This window comes from Tachypleus tridentatus, unplaced genomic scaffold (genome assembly GCF_004210375.1).
Source record: "Tachypleus tridentatus isolate NWPU-2018 unplaced genomic scaffold, ASM421037v1 Hic_cluster_2, whole genome shotgun sequence".
Lineage (NCBI taxonomy): Eukaryota > Metazoa > Arthropoda > Merostomata > Xiphosura > Limulidae > Tachypleus > Tachypleus tridentatus.
Window position 1 is genome coordinate 38,486,388 of NW_027467782.1, and position 24,231 is coordinate 38,510,618.

General features: G+C 32.2%; 1 protein-coding gene across 4 annotated transcripts in view; it reads left to right on the forward strand.

Annotated features, from left to right (window-relative positions):
* Positions 1–440: 440 nt before the first annotated feature.
* LOC143242564 (serine/threonine-protein kinase ATR-like) overlaps positions 441–24,231 on the forward strand; it is a 43,553-nt gene continuing 19,762 nt past the window's right edge. For 2 of the 4 annotated variants that reach the window (XM_076486029.1, XM_076486027.1), the window contains exons 1-3: positions 442–642; positions 2,750–2,916; positions 18,777–18,888. In XM_076486029.1, coding sequence (XP_076342144.1) covers positions 541–642; positions 2,750–2,916; positions 18,777–18,888 — 381 coding nt within the window. In that variant the 5' untranslated portion in view covers positions 442–540. Of the gene's footprint in view, positions 643–2,749; positions 2,917–18,776; positions 18,889–24,231 lie in introns of all 4 variants that reach the window. The other 2 variants (XM_076486028.1, XR_013022929.1) reach the window with 2 other exon arrangements.

The window sequence follows — 24,231 nt, forward strand, 5'->3', positions numbered from 1 at the left end:
AGTTCTAAGTATTCTGAAAGTGTTTGATACCAAACCATAAAGAAATTCAGAATTAAATTTGAATTTTGAAAGTGTGTTTCGGGCTAACACACAGGTTTTATTTTGGTCTTTTTCAGGCAATAAAATGTTTACATTTACAGAAAGTAAACTAAAATAATTTTTATTTTATAACTTTTTTTTGCTTGTCTACTAGCTAGTTGTAGGTTTCAAATAAATTAACTATTGCAAACTTTAGATCTGAGAGTTTATATATAAAGGAAAAGAGTATGACAAAAAAGAAAAATAAACTTTACAGATTCTTTATTTTGAATTATTTTTATAAGATATTGGCACAATGGCTTATGAAAAGAAAATACTTTATCACTAGTACAGTTTTAAAGTTAAGGTTTATCATTTACATTTCATTTCACTTAACCATTTCTGTGAGTCTTTAAATGTATGTGAACTAGTTGATTCTTTCAGATTTTAGATAGGTATGGTTTGTATCAACTTACAACTGAAAAACTTGGAGTTGCAATTGTTGACACATTTACTTACCTGATGAGCTACCTTAAAAGTAGAAACTTTTCTGTTCCCAAGAAGTTGATTGAATCTCTGAGTGAAGTTCTATTAAATCATTGTGGAAAAATGGTGAACTCACAGGTAAGATAAACTGTAGAGTTGAAAGGGTTTTTAAAATATGAAACTTGTATGTATGTATTGGATAAAGGTGTTTTGTAGAACTGTAGTGTATTTTTGCATTATAAATTAGACTAGCTAACAAAGTTTTATATGTCTATTACACTTTGAGAAAATGAATAGATAAGTATGTGTATACTCATATCATGTTTTGTTATTTACATTCATATTTTATACTGCTGCACATTATTCTTTTATCTGGAGCTTTTGTAAAATCTTTCATAATGGACCATTAGTTTGGTGCAGCCAAGTGATTAATGTGCTCAAACTGTGAATCTAAGATTTTATTATCTGTGTTTCATTACTGCAAATGTGTGTTCTGTGGGGCTTGTGGGTGCAATAAGTGTAACTATCAAATCTCACTGGCTGTTCCTTAGCTACCTTCCTTTTAGTCTTATACTTCAGAATTGGAGACAGCTATGCGTGTAAAGCCCTTGGATAGTTTTCCACAAAATTCATAAACAAATCAAAAATGAAAGACCAGCATTTTTAAAGTCTTTGGTTAACTAATCTTCTCACCCAAGGTATCGTTTAGTGTCTTACATTTAAACTTTTATTAAACTATTTTTCTTTTATGTTATATTATTTAGAAAAGCTTAAAATTTTAGCTAATGATTCATATCTTTATAAGTTTTTAATTCTACGAGGTCATATTTTAAAAAAACTTCCTGAATTTCTCTTAGTATAACACATGACATATTTACTTTAGGTATCTTGTCTTCCCTATTTAATTCACCACCCTTTCAAAAAGTACAAAATTAAACTTAAATTACTCAGAATAAAATTGTCATTGCTCAGACAAACCATAATTTTTATAGCCTTCAATTTTGTTTGGCTACAAAGCTATAAATAAAAAATCAGACCCCATTCCTGCCACATCAAGCTGTCATATCCTTTCTTTCAGGTTTTGGTGATTATTCTCTCTTAGATTTATTTATATATTATTTATAACCAACAGAAAGTCAAGGTTTTGATCTATCAAATGATGTATTGTATAATGTTGTATTCTGAAAAAATAAACATTAGTTTTACTCAGAGAACAACCTTCTTTCTCATGGGAAATTTAATGGCTAGCTTGGACAGATTTGCAACAGCTTTTGTTGCATAGGTAGAAAGGTAGAAAAATTGAGTGTTAGGAGAAATTATCTGCTTTTTACATATTATCAGTATATGTTCTTTGGTCCGTTATTTAATTAAATGAAAATTATTTAATGCATTACTACCATTAGTGTAAAAACAGTAGTATATAGTGTTCTCAACAATCTACAAGTACAATATTTCATATTTGTCTTGTTTCTTCTTTATTTATTATTATTAAAACTAATCAAAATGTAAAAATGTGGATCTCTTTTTAGATTAGTTAAGAATAGATTATGTAAAGAAAATAATAATAATATAATAAAATGTTTCACAAGCCACACGTGCAAGTATCTTGTAGTTAATGTGATTCATTACTGTAACGTGAGCTGTATGTGCCTTGAGTGACACAGATAATAGTTAGACAGGATTCAAAGAGCATATAAAAAAATAAATTTTAATTACAAATAGATGTACACTGTTAGGACCTTAAAACTACTTAGGGTAAATGAATGTAGTTTTGTGTTACAATTTAGAGTCATTCGAAAATCAGAAAAGGTTAGTTTAGATTGATTTTGTTTTGGTGGTTATGAGGTTGGTTAATATAAACATGGACAAATCTTTATTTTATTTTACTAAAACTACTTCACAAAAAAATATTATTTATGATGTTAACTGAAAGTGTGCAAAATTTTGTAAATATGTACACTATTGAAAATTGGAAGTATTTAAAACTATAAAGACCTTGAATGGGTACAAAGAGGTCATGTGGTTGTTCCAATTGACTGAGCTTAATTGTGTGCATATGTACTGTGGTTTAAAGATAAGGTTACATTAATATCAAATTTTTTTTTGTTACTTGGGTTTCTTCATTTCAAATATTGCACAGTGTTCTTTCTAAAAAATATAATTTAAGTTTCTGTGATTTATTTTTCTTTCAATTTACATATTCTTAATTATTATTGTAATTAAATATGTGTGTGTTTATATATAGTGTGTCAAGACTGCATTATTATATATACAAAGAGAAGAGCTCAAGCAGTTGTCTGCCCATAATCCCACAATTCAAGAAAAACCTGTTCAACATCAAGCATCTACAAGTAGGTTATCCACCAAAAGAAAGAGAGCTAGCGATGACATTAAAGGAGAAGAACCTTTGAAGTGAGTTGTGATTTTCTATATTTGTTATACACACTACATGGCCAAAAGTATGCGGACATCCTTCTAATTAGTGGGTTTGGCTATTTCAGCCACACCCGTTGCTAACAGATGCATAAAGTCAAGCATGCAGCCATGCAATCTCCATAGACAAACATTGGCAGTAGAATGGGTTGTATTGAAGAGCTCAGTGTCTTTCAACATGGCACTGTCATAGGATATTACTTTTTGAACAAGTGAGTTTGTCAAATTTCTGCCCTGCTAGAGCTGCCCCGGTCAACTGTAAGTGCTCTTATTGTGAAGCGAAAACGTCTAGAAGAAAAAAACACTGTAGTCATGAAGAGGTAGGCCATAGAAGTTCACAGAATGGGACCACCAAGTGGTGAAGCGCATAATGCATAAACATCTACTGAGTTCCAAACTGCCTGTGTAAGGAATGCAAGCACAAGAACTGTTCATTGGGAACTTCATGAAATGGGTTTCCATGGTCGAGCAGCCACATGCAAGCGTAAGGTCACCATGAGCAATGCCAAGCATTGGCTGGAGTGGTGTAAAGTTACCACCATTGGATTCTGGATCAGTAGAAACACGTTTTCTGGAGTAATGAATCTTGCTTCACTATCTGGCAGTCTGATGAACGAATCTGGGTTTGGCAGATGCCAGGAAAACAATGCCCGCCTGAATGCATAGTGTTAATTATAAAGTTTTGTGGAGGAGAAATAATGGTCTGGGGCTGTTTTTCATGGTTTAAACTAGGCTCTTTAGTTCCAGTGAAAGGAAGTCTTAATGCTACAGCATACAATGACATTCTAGAGTTGTGTGTTTCCAAAATTTTTGCAACAGTTTGGGGAAGGCCCCTTTTTTCCAACATTACAATGCCCCCATGCTCAAAGCAAGGTCCATAAAGACATGGTTTGCTGAGGTCGATGTTGAAGAAATTGACTGGCTTGCACAGAGCCATGACATCAACCCTGCTGAACAACTTTGGGATGAATTGGAATGCTGACTGCAAGCCAGGCCTTCTTGCCCAACCTTGCTAATGCTCTTGTGACTGAATAGGGTGAATTCCCACATCCATCTTTCAAAATCTAGGGAAAACCCTTCCTGTGGAGACTGCTATAGCAGCAAAGGCAGTATCAACTCCATATTAATGCCCATGTTTTTGGAATGAAATGTTCAACAAGCACATATGGGTATTCACCTACTTTTGGCCATGTGGTGTATCTTTATTATTCAATTGTGATTGTTAAAATCTTGATAGTGTATTTCCCTATGTAAATTTAAACATTTCTATTACAATGCTTTATTGTCTTACTTTTAAGTATAAAAATGAAAAAATACACAAAATATATGAAAGAAATTTCTGTTGTGATGTTTGCTCTTTATTTCTTTCTGGCATTGAAATAATGAATATTAATATAAATACAGAAATATATCAAATTTTGTAAGTTTTATTGAATGTTTATTGTGAATTATTAAAATTTATAACATGATTTTACCTATGATAACAGTGTTTATGCCAAAAATTCTTTTTTACACATTCTATCATTTTCAAATTAGTGGAGAAAAATGAAAATTATGAAATTTTTAACACAGATACTATCAAATGTTTGCTTAGTATTCAGACTTGGATTTGGGTAAGAATAAAAAACAAACTGAAAATTGCCTTAGTTTTGATGTACCAGAGTTGTTTCATGATTATTCTTCCAATACCAAACATTACTTCCTCTCACATCAATAAATAGTTTGGTGCTTTTATCTATATGTAAAAAAAAAGCATGCCTAACAGTTAAATGGTAAAGTGTGTCTTGCATGCAGATTATCATGTGACAACCTTCCCACCAATAGTAGTGCAACACACATGCTCCTGATATGTGCAACTCCCTCTGTTCTCTTTCACTGAATTATTTCTTCTTGGTTGGTTGTTCTTGTGTTGTGACTTTTAATTTGTTCTCGTTTCATGTGTTTATTGTTGTTTTTTCTCATATTTGTATCAATTTCTCTCAACAGGTTTACTCTTTATTATACAGTAGTGATATTTGTAACTTGTTGAATTATTTTGAAGTGGAATTATTCTATATTTCTATTTAGTTATGGACTTGTTACTTTGTTACAAAAAAGTATTTCTTTCTGTCAGTATGGTTGTAATGTGTTCATTTTGAATTATGAATTACACATTCTAAGTTACCATTTCAGAAGTTATATTTTCTATTAGCACATTTATACAGGTTTCTAGTGGTGGTATTCTACTGCAAAATAATCAGCTTTTTTTCATTGTTATATTGATTCTCCAGAGTGCTGACATTTGTTGTGCCTTGACTTGAGTTTGGTGGTCTGCACATTTTTAAATACAGTCTGCCAACTTTGGGCAGATTAAACATCTATAGTTATGAGTTTATAACATTTTTATTGCTAGTATCATTATCTGTTGTTATTTGGGCTCCATAACATAAGTTTTGGTAGATTGGTACTGAGAGTTTAGTTTAGGTTTAGGCTTAGTTGTATCCTGCATTCTATACCATTCAATTAGGCTTATCATTGGTTTTTGTTATTTTAGGATTACGTGTAATTTATCTTACTGGTATATCAATTATTGGGTTAACAATATTGTTTTTTTTTCATATATCGTGTCTCATACATATCTTAATGTTTACATACAATTACTTACTTTTAAAAAATAACTTCTGTTTAATTTTCATTATTATTTGTCTCGTATACTTTTCCCTATTAACTTGGTTTATGTGGAACCCTGTAGCCAGGGTCCACACAGACTTCTAGTATTCTACATGCTTATTGTCAGGTTAGTATTTTTAAATTAGAGTTTAGTGATATATTTCATCTTCACTGTTCAATTTGGCTTAAAAAGAGTCTGTTATTTTTTAATTACCTATATTTCTACCTCAGGGGTAAATTAATAATTAAATTAAATATTTTATTTGCTTTAATGCATAACATCTGATACATATGTTTATTTCACCACACAATTTCTCAACATTTACAATTTATCAGTTATTTCATTTTGTTGTTCTTTATAATTTATATGTTTTACTATTACTTTTGTTTGTGAGGAGCTCTGAGGGTCAGGGTACATCCTACTTTCTCCAGATATTGTTTGCCTTCCTCCTACTATAGCAAAACCCATTGAGATGAATGTTAATTTTCTTCCACCTGATCATGGCTTGCCTTTCTAGACCTTGACTGCTGAATATGTGAGACTTACCTCAGTTTTATTATTTTTTATAGACATGTTTTTGCAGTATAATATTTCCTTCCTTTTCTAGATATTGTTTCACAATGAGCATTTTTGTCTCTCTTTTGGAAGTGAGTACTTGCAAGCCTTGTCCAACCGTGGCATTTGTTCTTTTTGCCTTAGTTTACCATCAGGCAAATTTTCTTCTTGATTCTATATCCTTGAGATCTCTGTTGCCAGTGTTGGGAAAACCCTCTCTTAATCCTACCCATTTTATCCCCTACCTAGATTTTAACTTTGTCTTATTTTTCGATTCTCCTACGGATAATGTTTAACTTACACTTTTTCTTAAACATTCCACTCATATTTAGGGATTTTCATCAGATACTGCCTTGTCCTTCCTTTCTAACCAGTGAACTGTGTAATGAAATTAGTTACTTACTTATATTATATAAGATATAATATACTTACTTATATAAGATATTGTTTCCAATAATGGAAAGTGGTGAATTGGGCCATTATGCATGATTCAGTACATAAACCATATCTGAACGATTATAAAAGATATGATGTTTTGATTTTGTAATATATATATCAGTAATTTGAGTCCCTAATTCATACAAAACTATAGATTTAGTATTTTGATACAATAAACATCAATTTGAACTAGATTCTTAACTCAGTTCAGATGGGTCATGCATCAAAGGCCATATCATTGCTTTTATTGATTTGAGAGATTTCACCCCTTCAACATAGTCATTAAAGTACACCTACTCAGAACCCTTTCCAACAGTTCAATGCCTGTTTAAATAAAAAAGAATAAAGGTTCTAAGACTGAACCCTGAGGTACCCCATTTGTGAAATTAGTACATTTTGGATGAACTTGGTAACAACCTTCTTTTTCTCTTCCGTCCAGCCATTCGTCTATCCAGTTTGCTAACTTATTCCCCACACATACAGAGAGAACTTTTTTACAAGCCTTTTATATATTACCTTGTCAAATGTATTCTGAAAATCCAGGTATATCAAATCTACACTTACCTTTATTTACATTGGCAGTAACCTTTTCAAGGAATGTCAAAGATTCGTAATGCAAGATTTTTCCTTCAGTAAAACCATGTTGACCGTCTCATCAATTTGTCAGCTTTTCAGAATGACTTTGCAAAGCATCTTTTAATACAGTATATGACTAATAGGTCCATAATTACTGGGACAGTTTTTCTCACCTCCTTTGAAATTAGCAGTTACATTAGCTAATTTCCAGTCCTCTGGTACCTACTCACTGTTCAGGGACTGATAAAAATTGCAGCAAGTGGCTTGCACAGCTAATTTTGTAACCTCCATCTTTTGAAGAATACTATCTGGTGCAGGATATTTATCATTCTTGAAACTTCTCAGTTTTTTCTTAACTATCTCGTAAATTAATGCAGTAATGTTGTTTCATCTTGTTTTCATCTACCAACTCTTCAATATGTGGAATACTGCTTAAATCTTGTTAAGTAAAAACTAAAGACAAAGCAAAATTTAAAAACCTAGCATTTCATAATTATCAATGGTGAGCCTTTCTTTATCACCTCTTCCTAACACTTGCTTACCATTATCTTATTTAAAGAAATTCATACTGCTAATTTTACATTTTAGCCAACCTTTTCTCACACAATTCCTTTTGATGTTCCTGCTTCTTTAACTTCATCTTCTGTAATCTTCTAAATCTCTTGTTGCACCAGTCAGTTTAAATTTCTTAAACTTATGGTGCTTTTATTTAATTTTACCTCTTATACTCTTTGTGAGCCAACCTGGTTTTTTTTACTTGCAATTACTCTTTTCGATCTATAAAGTATATGTTTATCTTGAATATTGAAATATTTGTCTTTAAACATTTTTCACATCTAATTAGTGTCTTTAAATAAATCTTTCACAAAAGATAATTTTTGTTTCACCCCTTCAGAATTTGCCTTAGGTATCTATTATTGTTTAGTTCAGACAGGTTTCCAATTTATTATGTTGTGTATATTAATGTATCAAATAACAAGATATTTTTATTTGAATTCAGAAGTTAATTAAATGTGAATATGTATTAGATTTATGGTATTTGCCTGGAAGATTAATACTCACAACTTTCATTTTTAACACAAATATGTTTTAGTATACAAACAATAACAAGAAAAGTACAGTTTATAATAATGGGTATTATTAATAGTTTATTACAAAGGATTGTTTATCTACAAAAGTTTTAGAACTTACAGATAATACTAATTCTTATAATTGGTCTAGAACTGAATATTTTATTGATAATCTAGGTCCACGACAAGCATATTAATTCTGAGTTGATAGTGTCACATATCACTTAAGCTAGCTAGCTTGATTGGTCTTATATGAATTACAAAATACTAACACCTGAAATTAATTCACTGAAGTTCAATGGTTTATAATGGTTGAAATCTATAAACATTACTGGTTCTGCAGTTTTCTGATTAATAGGTGTTAATCACAGTTATATCTTTCGAGTGCTATGTCATATGGGCTGTAGCTGTCCAATAATAATAATATTTGTCTCTCAGCATGTCTACTTTGATATACCATTCACTCAAGACTCCTAGAATATTCACCAAAGTTCACTTGGCAACAATAGAGTCAGTTACTAGTATGACATACATAACTAGTACATTGTTGATTCTTATGCTCAGGCACCTTCTACAAATTTCGAGAATAGGCGGGATATGCACAATGCATTGTCAAGAATATATATCCTGTGAAAAAAACAAAACACATACACACACAAAAGCTATGCAGAAACATATGTAGGCACTGAAATAAATGTACAACAGTAAATCTGTTACACCTCTCTTTAGAGAATTAAGATTGGCATTAGACAATTTTTAATTAAGATGTTACATATACATACACTCACACACATGCACACTGATAACAATTTATTAAATACAATGCATTGTTAAAAAATTATATAACTTCAAAAATTATAAAATATATATATATATAAAACAATTAATACAAATAACCTTATGATAATAAAACTACATAGCATGTGAAAGTGCTTGAGCACAAATGTTATCTTTTTTGTAATAACACAATCAGTTATTACACAGACAGGTGTGAAAAGTTTTACAAAACCAGGAAACATCTTGCCTAATTTTTGGCCAAAATAAATGTTTCATAATTTTTATCACGTGCATTGTTGACTTCTAAACAACCTTCCATGGGGAGTTTATGGGCTACATTCACTATGTCAAAATGATACACTTTTGGAACAGCAATTTGATAAATTACAGCCCAGTCCTCTAACACTGGCATTAGCACACCATTTTTGAAAAAGTAATATGAAACTTTTTCCAGTTCATTTTTTTGGGAGTGCATATTTAAAGAGTGATAAAGTCTGCAGATTCTTTTCTTGCTCATTGATCAATGTATTTCTAGCACATGGAACTTCACCAGGTGAACTAGAACCATTATGTCCATTATTGACACTCACCAATGAATTATCAGTAGGACAGTTATTTGGAAGATCCCTGTCAGGCCAAAAAAACATCTGAGATGAATCTATAAAATCGTCCTCTAAACATTAATTCACTGAAGTTGAATCATTTGTAATGGTCTAAATCTATAAACATTACTGGTTCAATGCTGTAGTTTTCCAATTAATAGGCAAGTATCACAGTTATAGCTCCTGAGGCCTATAGCACACTGACTGTAGTTGTCCAATAATAATAATATTTGTTTCTCTGCACATTGGTTTTTATACACCAATTACAGGAGACTCTAGAAAATACACCAAAGTTCATTTGGCAACAATGCTGTCAGTCACTAGTAATACATATACACCTGGTACATTGTCAGTTATTACACTGAAGAACATTTTACCAATTTTAAGAACAGATGGGACTTGCACAATACACAGTCAAGAATATATGTTTTGTGCAAAAACAAAAGTTATAGAGAAACAAGCATAGGTACTAAAATAAATGTATAACAGTAAATCTGTTGTACTTTTCTTAAATTGATAATTAAAATATCTTTATTCCTTATCTCCATATGCAGCAAAACATTGAACCCAATAAAGCACCCAGATGTTCCTCAGTTTTCACCCTTTGATCATTTCCATATTTTATGTTAATAAATCTAAAATAGCATTATTTCTAGTAGGTTTCTTGACTAATTGGTGAAAAATTCATCTTTTCATGGGAGATTTTGAATGATAAGGTAAGACTTTAGAGAGCTGGAGATTTCATATTTTATTAGATTCAAATACAGCTTAGTTACTAAACTAAATTACAGTGGAATTTTATTGTATCAGTATAGTAGTTTGATGTTATCTTAAAATGTATATTAAAAACCTGAGAAAAGTTACTTTGTTTCACATCCTCCACATGCAAAATTTGATAAGGCTTAGCAACCTATGATTAACAGCAAATGAGTACAAAGTACAAAACTAGAAAAGATACTTGTTTGGTGTATTTCATTATTTACTGTTCTATGTTTTAAGAAAAATTAGTTTATGAACTTGTTTCTAAGTAGTAATAATACACTCAAATGTGACTGTATTTTATGAAATACTAGTCCACTAAAAACATGGCCAAGCAAGTCACTTTGTAAAGGTCAGTATAATAAAAATAATAAATATATACAAGTGTACAATGTTATTAGATTTAAGCTATCTAGACTAAACATTTGGAGTTTTGAGTTATAATTTGTAGTCTTTCTAGAATGAAAAATTCCTAATTTTGTAGTGGTTACAAGGTCAGTCAAATCAACTCAAACCATATAGAGATACAACAGTGAAAATGAAAAAGTAAAGTATTTTATGATTACCTGGAGGTTATATATGATTTACATGTAAAATCTGAAAAATGTCCTGATGCATAAATGTATGTGGCACTTCAATATGGTCTGTTCTGACAGTTTAACTTTTTGCATATTATATCAGTTATTAAGGGGCCACTCACCTCCATATGAAACTCCCAATCTTTTGGTCTCCATTTCCAGATTTTTTGGCTCCAGCTGTTTGATATGTTTAGTCAAGATGGGTTCAGTCTTTACCTGCATGCTTATCCATCTTCTCTGAGTTCTCTCTCTTATTCAGACTCCTCTATGTCAGTCTTTCTCAACTCACTGTTCTGGCCAGCACAGTTGTGATTTCATCTCTTCAACCTTTTCATTCATGCCTCTTTTCTTTCCCAATCCCTTCTTTGGCAAAATCATTTCTCCATTGTTCCTCAGCACAGATAGCTCTCATTTAAATAAGTGGGAAATACAAAACAAATAAACCATTTTTCCTCCAGCCAAAGCCACACTCTTCACAGGTAGCCTTCCTTCTTTCTTGTGCTGTTCACCCTTCCTTTTTGCCAGTTTATCAGTTTATCTTGTGTTTATGTTACTACTTCTGACTTTTCCAAATGAATGTTCCACACCCTTCTAGCTTTTTTACTTAGCTCTTGGACAATGGTTCATCCATTTTTACAATTTAATCTATAGAGTAGCATTATCCGATACTTTTCATTTTCTCATTTCTCCCACATTGTTTTCTCTCCCATACTTTCTCCTGTTTCATTCCTTTCATGTCCTTCATCCTTACTGTTTAATTGCCCTATGAGATTGAAATTTCATTATTGACCTTCATAACTTTTACTTTCCTCCATTTTAACCTTTGTCCTCTCATTTGATACACCATCTCTTCTTGATGACTAATTTTTTGCTTCTGTTTGCATGTAGTTGTTATTGGTTGGCTTTGCTATTGATATTTATATGTTCTTTATCCCACTCATAATGTTTTACTGAAATAACAATGCATGAAGAGGTAAGGACTTTCACACCTATTTTACTTCCATCTGTGTGCATCTTTGTTCCCAATCTGATCCTGATTATTTTTTTTGCCCCATGCAAACTCTTTGTTGTTATGTTACCAACACTGCTTCTTTCCATTACTCCTATTTCTGTCTTTTATCTCCTGGAACTCATTTTTTTTTTATACAGGGTTTCTCGTTTGTAACCTTTACCTGTTGGCTTTATCAACTTATTAATCTGGTTTATACATCATTGACAAATAATTCTTGTCACTTCTTTCAAGTTTTCTCTCACCAGATCTGTCTTGTCACCCTTTTCATGGCTGCTCTCTTCTGTTGTACATTAGAGAAGATTATGCAAATTGGTATCTGAAACTTATTTTATATGGTGGTTATACATTATCTTCATAATGTGAACATCTTTTCCTCACTGGGCTATTTCTTGCAACCTGTTGCTATTCTCCATAACATCCATAGACTTCAAATGGTAAATTCTCACTCTATTTTTATCTCTTACCTTTATAGTAGTCTTTTTACATACCTGCTTCTGCTCTGTAGCAAGTGATACCTATTTGGGGGTACTTAGCTTTAAATCTGCACCACATTACTTTACGGGTCTGTAATTCTTACTGATTAGGTGGAGTGTGTCACAAAACCTGTAACAGATTGCATCAAGTCATGGACTATCATGAGTAAAGCAATGTTGGGACTGACCTACTCTTCATAGTTTTAAGCTGTTGTATTTCTACAGATTCTAATGAATTGTTCCCTCACATACAGTTGAAGGAGTTTTTTGCCATTTACCAGTTTCTAGCCACTAGGGAAGTGAATCAAGTAGCTTTTCTTTCCGAGTGAGATTGCTTTCACTTAATCGGGAATAGGGCTGTAGTGTTCTGTTGGTTTAGATGGTGAATACTCTCTTTCTACCTTATAAGAAAAGACAAATTCCCACTGTCACTTGAATTTAAAATTGATAAATTCACCGCATTCTGTTCACCCCTTTGTTTGGATTTTTCTCATTCTACTGCTGTATAGATGTTAGTTCCTGGTCAGTCTGGTGTTGGATTGGCATAAGACTGGCCAACACAAGTCCTAACATATGTGGTTGGTAGGGATCATTCATCCACTGTGGACCATAAAAAAGTTATTAGCACCATTAGTTTTGGACTGGAGTTTACTCATCACATTAGCATTTCTCCTTCCTACTATTGATTGGATGTTATGTTTTCAGGTGGTCTGGGGTTTGCTCTGTGCACATGTGCCCAGTGTGAGGTTTAGGGATAGAAGACAGTAAGGACCTTCCTTCTACCACTAACTAAAAGACAAATGCTCAGTGCTCACTGCTCTTGAAGAGGTGTTGAACCTCCAAATATGGTCTGAAGTATCCTAACCACTTTCAGACCTGCCAATTCTTATGATTTAGATGTAATTGTTTTGATTTATTTATCATTTTATACCTGTATGAATTTTTGTAGTAGTTTAAATTCTAATAATTTTTGATAAGTAATTCACTTCTTTCAGCTATACATCTCAGTCTTACAAATAGTTTATTAAGAAGGAACATAAATAGTTAGCATCAAGGGTGTGCTGATGATTTTTTGAGAAGAAAATGGCAGAAAAATGTGGTTCTGTTTCATTCCTAATGATTCCAACAAAGAAAAGAAATGTTTATAGCAAATAAAACTGCAGGCATAAGTGTTTAAAAAAAAGTTCAGTGTTATTGTATCATCCCCAAAGAGTATGAATTATGCAAGATGTATAGTTTGTGTTTTTGATCTACAATTGCTCATCTATGTGACAGTGTTATCAAACAGCATTTCAGCAGTACTAAACACCAAAATGATTGTTTGAGGTCATCTGGAATTAGCAAACCAAACCCATTTTTTGTAAAACTTAATAGCAAACCAGAAAATATTGTGATCAGAGCTGAATAACTAGTCTCCTCTTTCACTGTGAAACCTAACTTTCTTTTGGCAGTTTCAGACCATGTCTCAAAAATTTTACCAAAATGTTTCTGGACTTAGAAATGACAGAAATAAACAGATGCTTTAGAACCAAGACCGATGTAACAGTTGGAGAAATGACTAGCAGTGTTAATAATCAGTTGTATACTGTAATTAGCAAGTACTAAAAGAAACATAATTAGTGTAGTAACCCACTAATTATCACACTCTGTGGGTTCTTTATAGACAACTTCCAAAAATTGTTCATCTAGGTAACTTTTTGCATCAATCCATTCACAATTTCAGCATGGGATTCCAGCTATTAAGTGAGCAGGTGTAAAGTATTGTAGTAGAAATTAATATTTTCATAAACTGAAAATTAGTCTATGGTTGACAAATGTCTGTTATTTTCTTACCCTTCATTTTGTTTAATTCATACTTTTATATGTTACCCATTATTTCATTTATGTGGGTCCCTGTGGGATGAGGTACACCCTAATTGCTTCTGTTGTCACTTGCCTTCATTTTATGACAGCTGAACCCATTTCAGTATATTCCATTTTCCTAGCATTGTTTATTTTATAATTATTTTTGTCTCATTTGAAATCTCAAATAACAGTTGATTTGAGTTACCTTAGGTACTATGGTTACAGAGCACTTGTAAGCTTCACCATATATAAGATTTAATTCCTTTTGCCTTAGCTTACCATCAGAGAGACTTTCTTCTTGGTTTTATGCCCTTTAGATTTCTTCCCTGTCTAGTTTTTCAGTTTTGTTTTATCCAATCTACTCTCCCATAGTAATGTTTACCTTTTACCTTTTTTCTTAGGTGTTTCACATATATTTAGGGATTTTTTTTTATATATACCTTTTCCTCCTTGTTGTTGGCAGGTTTCCCATTTTCCTTTGTTTCTCTCCACATGTAGCATCTTTCCTTTTTGGAATTTCTTGGGGAGGACACTGCTATTTATTTCTTATCAATTGCTGATAGGGATTTTCAGTCAGATCTTTTTTGTCACTGATCTATATTTTGGAATCCTTCTGTACATTTATAACCATATGGGGTATCTTTCATGCTGTATTCAGTTTTTTTTATTTCATTCTGAGATATTGTCAACTTTATTGTCAGTTTTTCATCCTTTATCTATCATATCTATGGGTTTTATCCATTTGTCTTGTATGATTGATGCTGTTTGAAGTACTAAATTGATCAGTCTCACTTCAATCACTTGGGTCTTTTATCACATTTGGGTTTTCAATTTCTGCATGTCAGGGTATGACACATTACACATTCTTATTTTCTATTTTTAAGTTTTTCACCATGTGATTTGGTCTAATTTTTCTGCCTTGACTTTTGGATTTGTTTTATAAATTCCCAAGTAATCCTCTCTTCTGTCTTGGTTGTTATTATGTTCAGACAGGATTACATCCAGTTTCTCATGTTAGTTTTTCTTCTTCAGTCAGTCTTCTTCCCAAAATATTTATTCATCCATGTCACTTTGGTACAGATCTCTATAATTGATTTCCTGGGCAGCAAGAATCAGGGTTTCTCTGCTGGTTTGCTTCAGTTGTTTCTTTTGTCTGGATCATCTTATTTCCCTCCATTTCATGTCTCATGTAGTATGTTTTTTTCGACTTTTCTGTTTCTTACCATCTTCCACATTTCTTCTCAGTTGGTTCCAGATAACATTATTAGTCCAGTACATGATTTGGGTTGCTTCATCAAGGTTTTTCCATTGAATCCATCTCTTATAATTTCCTTCCCAATGGGTTTTTTTCCTTCCTCCCTGATCTGTTGAATTGTGAATCAGTTGGCCTTTTATTTATCGTGGTTTCACTCAGATCATGCACTTTGTCTTTTTCCTACACGTATAAACTGTTGTCCATTGGAGGTATTTCATCTGTCAACCACTTCTCATGTGTTCATTTCTTATTCATTACTTTAAGTAGCTGTTTCTTTCTTGTCAGGGTACCATAATCCACTTGTTGCCATCTGTCACTGTTTTTTGAGACTGTAACTGGCTAAGTTATTTTTTAGTATATATACCTCTTATTTTCAGGGAAATCTTCCCATATTTTTCTTTATGGATCTAGCTCCTTAGTAATTGGAACCTACACTAGTATGTGCCACGGTGTAAGGACATGATGATTTAACCATTATAATTTCATGGCTATGAAACATACACTCTAGAAATATAGTGTTCCATTGGAATGCTTGTAGGTTTTATCCTTCTGATAGGTTTATTTCATAAGTTTGTCCATTCTAGACTATACTTACTCATGGACTGCATGAGTTAAGTAGAAATAAAAAACTGACTATCTCTGCTGTGCCTTTTCTGCTGTGGATTTCTACTGATGTAGATGACAAGGTATTCTCCACTATGTAACTTGGGAGCAAGCAGTCAAAATTGCATCTCACTTCTTTGATTAGGATCCATCATCATACCCAATGTGAATGTCAGTTCATAGTGTCTGGGTTTTGGATTTTTAGTTGAATTAATCAACATAAACTCCCATTTATACTCTTGTTATTCCACCTGTATAGTGGGTCTTAATGGAAGTACTTGCTGCTCAGTACAGTTTGTTTTTTCCCATCAGCTATGCTTCAGTGTTTATTATTTTGAGGGTATGCCTGCACTTGGGGTGGATTTTGTCATTATATATGATATGATGTACATTACACAAGCATCTTTTTGATGCCTGATGTCAGATTCCCAGACTGATTGTATAGTTTCTCACACTGTGTTAAAACAAAACACATTTGTCTGTTCATGGATCAGAGGTGTTGGAGATTTCTTTATGAAATTGAGGTGAAGATGGTATGACCCTCTTTTCTCTTCCCACCAGATGGCTGGGTTTTGAATTGTTTGAATTTTATTTAGTTACTTTAAGACTGAACAGTCAACATTGATTAATGTGAAATACTACATTATTAATGTGGAAGTCCCTTTTTTGTGTGAAAAATACTGAAAATTTGGTTACAGAGTTGCACAGTAAAGTTTTAGAAAGTTGACATGTATCATACCCTCATTCATCATAAAAACAAATCATCAACTAGCAGGAAGAAGTTAAACAGTTTTGTTACTTGTAAACACAATAGTTGTATACTATCTGAAAAGACTATAGTTTTGATCATGCAGTTAAAGCACAGTTAGTGAGAAACAGCATTAAAACCATTCATAAAATATGTTTGCGCTTTTATATTTGGGGACGTACAATGTAATGGTCAATCCAATGTTTACTGGTAAAGAATAGCCCAAGAGTTAGTGGTGAGAGCTTCCAATAGTTGCTGCTTGAAATTAGGAATGGTAGTGAATACACCGGTAGGTTTTCCATAAACAAATGGACCAACTACTTGTATTTTTATACTTTCCCTAATGTAAGATAAAGTTATAAATACCAAAACTTTAATTTTACATGCTGATTTGATTGTATTCAAATTTTTATGTTATTTGATTTTAAATTTAGGATACTTGAAGAGTATCTCAGATATTAAATTTTTACTTCAGTAAATATGATGTATTATTGTATTTCTTTCCATTGATTTTTGACTACAGTGCATTTGAGTAACTGCATAACTGTAAGTACAACACTAAAATCTCCTATATTGTTATAAATATGCTTTAGAATATATAAAACAATACTAGAAGTAAATAAGTGTACACAGTATTGTTGCAGCAAATGACAGTAGATGAAAAAAAAAAAAAGAGGTATCTAGTATTCCATTTACCATGCACATGTGCTTTTTGCTTAGATATTAGGCATATGTCACTGTTTGATACAGTACTGTTTGCATATTAATTTAGTTAATATGAACAAATATTACTTTGGAAAAGAACAATTTTGATATTTTTAAAAAGGTAACTGTTTTGTTGAAAATGCTATTTTAAAATACTTTTTTAATTTCATTTTTTAAGGCTAGTATGACTGTTGCATTAGTTTTATCTACCTAAGTAACTTACTGAGTGGAGGAAAAAATCCCCAAAAATAAGTGTTAAATATAAACTAATATAAGATAGTTTGAAAGATATTAAATGAATCCTTCTGATAAAAAACAAAATTGGCTTGCTTGTAATTTTGGTGTAGTGAAAAACTTTTTTTATATATGTACTTTTTCAAGTCCAATTCTGGTAAAACTGACCATTGATTCAATTGTTTATGATGACTGAAAGTTATGAAAAACCAATATGCTAAAGGATATTTTATTCCATGCTTTTTTTTTTATCGCTCAGGATGCATGTTTGTCTCTTCTGGCAAATGTTGAGAGACATTGGGTAAAACATTTACATGTGTATAAAATAAAACTTTCTGGTTAATTATAAAATAATTTAAGAAGACATGAAAACGAGATTTAAAATCTGCATGAGTTTCAATTATTTTAAATAATTTGTTTTAATTTCAAAAGCTCTGAATTTATAAAAGTATAACATAAAAATAAAATACTTAGCTTTATTGAAACCACATAAAGTGTGCAAAGTTCAAGTTAAACAATATCAACAAATAAGGTGTTTTTTTTGCAGTAGAGTAAAACAGCAGAAGTGTATTGAGTCAGTGCACCTAGATATTTAAGGGTTAACGTAGTTGAATGAAAAGGTTCATGAACTGGAAAATGTACTTCTTTAAGAAACAGTAGCAGTCTTTTCATCACATTTTGAGCTGTAGCATTTTAGAAGTTAAAGAAATGACATATTTCACAAGAAAATTGTTTATGGAGAATTATATATATGTAAAAAACCAGCTGTTTTTACATATATAATTTTCTACAAGTGAGTTTTTTCGTTTTAACGGATGTTTATGGAAAACTTAATATTAAATTCATTAATATAATGACATTATTAGTTCTTACATTAGAACAAAATGATTTTTACAAAAGGAGTTAATGTACTTGTAATTATGAATAAGAAAATTTCAGTGTATATTTTTTCTATTAAGATTTCAAGAGAATACTTGCAGAAATTCCTCATGGAAATCTCCAGGAATGAATGCAGTTGATAAGAAAATTTGTGAGTTAACTGAAAAAGCTTGTGAAAAGATGAAAACAGAGGTTTGTATTGTAAATGTGATTACACTTTTTGATTTACATTGTGTTTCAAAGTGAAATGTGATTACTTACGTGTGTAAATCAGGATGTTGTGTTAGATTTAAATAAACATGCTCTTGAAGTAATTCAAGATGATACTAGTTAAGATTTGCTGTTTAAAAATGCTATGTTATTTGACAAAACTAGTAATGTTTAGAAAGTCCACTCAAAAAAATTTGACTTTAATAAGATAAGTGTGATTCTATTTTCTGTCAAGATACATATTTTAGTCCAATATTCGTTATTTTACTCTAACATTACCACACTTTGTTAATAAGGAGGTAAATTATGTATAGACATTATCAATACTTTTTAGACATGTCAAATATCTCTCCCAACTAGGCAAGGATGTAACTCTACAAATCTGCTTACAGAAAACAAATGCTTTAGTTAACTAAGTTGTTCTGTTTTAAATGCTTCAATAATTCCAAGAAAACAAAGGTTTAGAGCATTCCAAACCTGATAACTTGTTTAAATCAGCTATGTTATAAAAGCTTTGTTGGTGTGAACAGTAACTGATTTCAGTTTACACTTTTTATCATTATTTTTATTTAACTTGTAGTTTAATAGATGTGCTTGATATTTATGGAGATGATCAACTTGAAACAAGTTTATCATGTGAGGTTCTAAGTGATAAAGTAGACACATATCAGGGTTCAAAATTTTCTATCTAAAGCTGGACATGTCCTTTAAAAATCAAGTTTGACCGGCACTTTCCCATCTATCACTGGACATAGTCACTGGTGGTCATATTCCTAACATATCAGACACAAATACATCCTCCCCTCAAAACTAAGTGAGGCAAAAGTTGTGTATGCACAGCCCAAAGATTTTGCTTAAAAGTATATTCTATAATGAGTGGGAAAATTTGAGATTTAATGTAAGAATAAAACCAAACAAATTTTAAACAACGGTCGTGAATGCTCACAAAATGTGCTTTTTAGATCGCCTTATCCGTGCCATCCCGGATAGTCACGTCACTACCAAACGTTCACGACAATCTGACCATGGCATCTGATAGTATAAAAACGGGAAAGTCTCACAAACTATTTCAGTTTGGCTTCACGAGCAAGACTAATGAATCAGAATACAATATTATGGAACCCCGAGTGAAAAAACCCAAGATTGTTGATCCAAGCCCAAGTGTTAAAGCAAAACTGTTACTGCTAGTATTGGCCCTAAGCCTACTCGTCGTTTCCAGGATGAATGGAATAGAGGCTGACCATGGCTGGAGTATAATAACACTACCGGACTGATGTTTTGCTCAATTTGTCAGGAATATGACCAAAGTAGTGGAAGGCAGAAGAACACCTTCATAACATGATCTTCCAACCTGAGATCAAGTGATGTTAAGGAGCATGAAAACAGTAGTGCTCACAGTCCAAGTTGTCAAGCTAAGACTGCAAAAGAAACACCTGATATAACTCCCATAATGAAAGAATTGAGCAAACTTAACCAGACTAAGAAAGATCGTTTGCTTGTGCTGTTTAGGACTGCCCTTTATATGGCTTTGAATGCCAAATCATTCAATGATTTTCAAGAGCTTCTGTTGCTGTAGGAACACAACTTTGGTATGAACTTAACAGAACATTATGCCAATGACAAACAAGCAGTTATCTTTACAAAGTATATTGCAGAAACAATTAGAATTAATGTCAGATCTCGTCTGCACACCTCATTATTCTTTGGCATTATGGCTGACGGCTCAACAGACACTGCCAACATTGAGCAGGAGATAGTCTACGTAAGATACTTAGACAGTGACTGTTACTTAGTAACCCACTTCCTGTGTATGCAGTCAGTAGAGAAGGCACTTAGTTCAGGTAAAGGTTTCTTAATTACCTGGGATGGGGATTTTCTGGATTTGTCCTGAATTCCCAATTTAGAAAAATTAAAATGGACAATATTTTAATTCAAGTTTACATAGTCATTCCATTATTAATATACAACAGTGAAAACTCAAGCATTTTTCAGTTGATTTAAACCAAGAAGAACCATGTATTTACCACTGACAGAATTGGAGCTTAACCTAGCAAAACTAGCGTAATAGATAATGGAGCAATTGAATTTTCCGGAAGTACAAATTTACATTTTTTTTATTTTTTTTTACAGAAAGTAACTGATATTGGGTACTAATTTTTTGTACTTGCAGCATTGTCCATATATGGCAAGTTTCCCAACTGGCTTGAATCAATTGTATGCCTGACAGCTGTCAATTTTGGCACAAATAAAGGACTTGTCAAAAGATTGAAGGTGCAAAAACCTTATTTGATAGGGATCCATTGTGTTAGTCACAGATTGGAATTTGCAATTAAGAAGACCATCAAGGATATTCATTACCTTGATAGTATCCAAACCTTTTTTAGAAACCCTGTGAAAGTTTTATGACAATTTGCCACAGAACTGGGCTGGTTTCAAAGAAGCTGGTAAGGCCAACAACATTGTTGTTAGAAAGCCAACAAAAGGGACAGGAACCTGGTGGATGGCCTACAAAGAGCACACCCTGGAGTAAGTTTCTCATAACTGGCCAGCTTTAGCAGAGCATTTGTATCAAGTAAAGCTGCATGAAAATGGGGAACATGGACAGAAAGCTACAGGATTATACAGTACTTTGACAAGCCTTAAATTCATCCTGTACATGGACATACTCTTGGCAGTTCTGCCTGTTTTGACATCTCTTAGTGTCAAAATGCAAGACAATTCTGCTACTGTGAACATTGTTTCTGACAAACTCACTGTTTGCAAAGAGAAGCTGGGCAATCTGAATCATGTTGAGAGATCCCAGAAAATTGTTAAAGAGCTCACAACATGTGAACAAACTGGCAAGTGGTTACTTAGAGGAAAGTTGATTGCTATTAGTGGTCACGCAAGGGCCAGAGGCTCAAAAAGTGCTATAAAAGAGACAGTTGCTCAATCCGTGGCTGAAGAAACTGCCATCTTCATAGGTAAAATTGTCACATATCTGAATGAGAGATTTGAAGAATTTGATAAGGATTTTATTGGTGCCTTTCAAATTTTTGAACCAAGCAACTAGCCTGAAAGCAAGGAAGCATTGTCATCTTATGGCCATAATGAACTTCAGACACTATTGGACCACTCTGGTGCTCTGCTAGAAGCTAAGGGTTTCAACATTGCAGCTGATATTTGCCAAGCTGACTTACATGAGACACTGCTCAAAGCCACAAGACTTGCCAAATCCACATGTTAAGTGGACCCAGAATCCACATGTTAAGTCAAATTACTGTTGACAATGATAAACCTTTCCCTGGGTCAACAGTGTTGGCCTTGGTATGCCTCATGCAGGTGATTTCCGTGTCATTTGCTGAACCAGAACGTGGATTTTCCCAGATGGCAGTTGTTAAGGATGACTGGCAGTCCAAACTAATAAATGATTCTCTTAATGACTTGATGACAATAAAATTAGAATAAGACCTGTAATCTTGCAAGCACAGAATTACTGTGCAAGTCTGTATAATTTTGGTGGAAGGACAGTAAAAAAACCAGACAATTTGTGAGTCCACATGAAACTCACACACGTAGAGACAATAAGAGATACTGAGTCTACATCAGCTGATGTTTTAGTGCTGGATGACTAAATCTACCAGTTTGATTGATGTGTCATTTTTAATAGATACAAGGCTTGATGCCACTTGCTTTGAAATAATGTTTCAGTGCCATAAATAAAATGATTCTGTTTTATATAATAATTGTCTCTACTTGATTTCTTGTTTTCGGTAATGTCTGGTGACAATTTTGAGGTGTCTTGCTAAACTTCAAATGTCTGGCAAGTTTCACTGTCCTGCAGGACATGTGTCCTGCTGAAAATTTAGAATATTTTTACCACTGCATGTGTTTTTATAGTTTTAGAATAAAACAAGTCAAGATCCCCGAAACATTTGTGGTAGTTTTCGTGCTCTTTGCTTGAATTTTTCTTATTCCATCATTTTCATGCATCTCATTTAAGTTAATTCTTTTGCAAGCGTTATGTTTTAGATAAATAAATTCTGTTCAATTTCAAAAAAATTGTACACAGATAAATAAGCTCACATAGATATAACATTGTATAATAAAGTAAACAAGAAAACAATGATATTTATGTTAGTGTACATAGTATGAAACAGTTATCAGAGTTTATTATACGACAGAGTTTTTTTGAGTTGCAAAAAAAAAACAACTCATACAAAATGTAGCTAAGAGGTGTCTATATCAATCTCTCTTAGAAACCAAAGTCAAATTATTGCAAAGTAAAGTAAATGTAAAGTTGTAATGGAGACAAACTTAGTTGAGTGTGTAGAAACTTTTGAATGCATGTTTATGAAGAGATAAGCATGTCATTTTGAATAAACTGTGTATGCTGATTTTAGACTTAGATAAGTCAAGAATACTTGTGGAAATTGTATTTAGTTTAATATTCATTCATTTAGGAAATTGCACACTGGTTACGTTTTGTTTGTGTGAAATAGCTTACACAAGTTGAAATTGAAGTCCAATTGTGACAATGACATTGTGCTATCATATACCATAGTCATTTCATTAAAAAGTTTGAGTAAGCAAAATAACAGGTAAGGTTAGTCTAAATTAAAAAACCAACATACAATGAGATGCAATTTGTAGCTGTCATTCAAGAAATTTCTGAGAAAAGTTCCACACAAATAAATAAAAGTGTTAATGTTATAGATGCTCTGTGGCTAGTTAATAATAAGTTTTTTTCCTTTTCAAGTGTATTACCATTATTTTTTCATTTCTTGTTTTTTCATCAGCATTACTATTTTGTTTTACAGTGTGTATTGTAGTTTTCTTAATATTTTTTTGACAGAACATAGCTGATGTGTAAAGTGTTTCAGACAGACTAAATTTGTTTGCTCACTAGTATGTACAATGCTCTTTATAATTAATGCATGCTTTCCTGCTTTGGCTCTTTTAGTTTTTTTTAACTCCAAGTTTTTAACGATTCACTTTCAATTACATATATCAAACTTTGACTTTACTAATAAATATATAATGAGAAAAAGGGTAGAAATTAATTATAGATTTTCAATTTTTAGTGAGATTCAATTCAGAATATTTTCAAAACATTGCCTAATGATATTCCATTCTCAAATTTAGAAGTTGTATTAATTAACACAAAGTAAACATTATGTACAAATACATTTGTTCAACTGATACTTGAATAGGATAATCAATAAGTACCCTGTAGTTTATTATAATCATAAAATATTTAATTCAGTAAATTGCTACCAATTTATTACTTTTATTTGTTTAATAGTTCTATTTTTTCACAATACTGTACATTAAGTTTAGAATTCT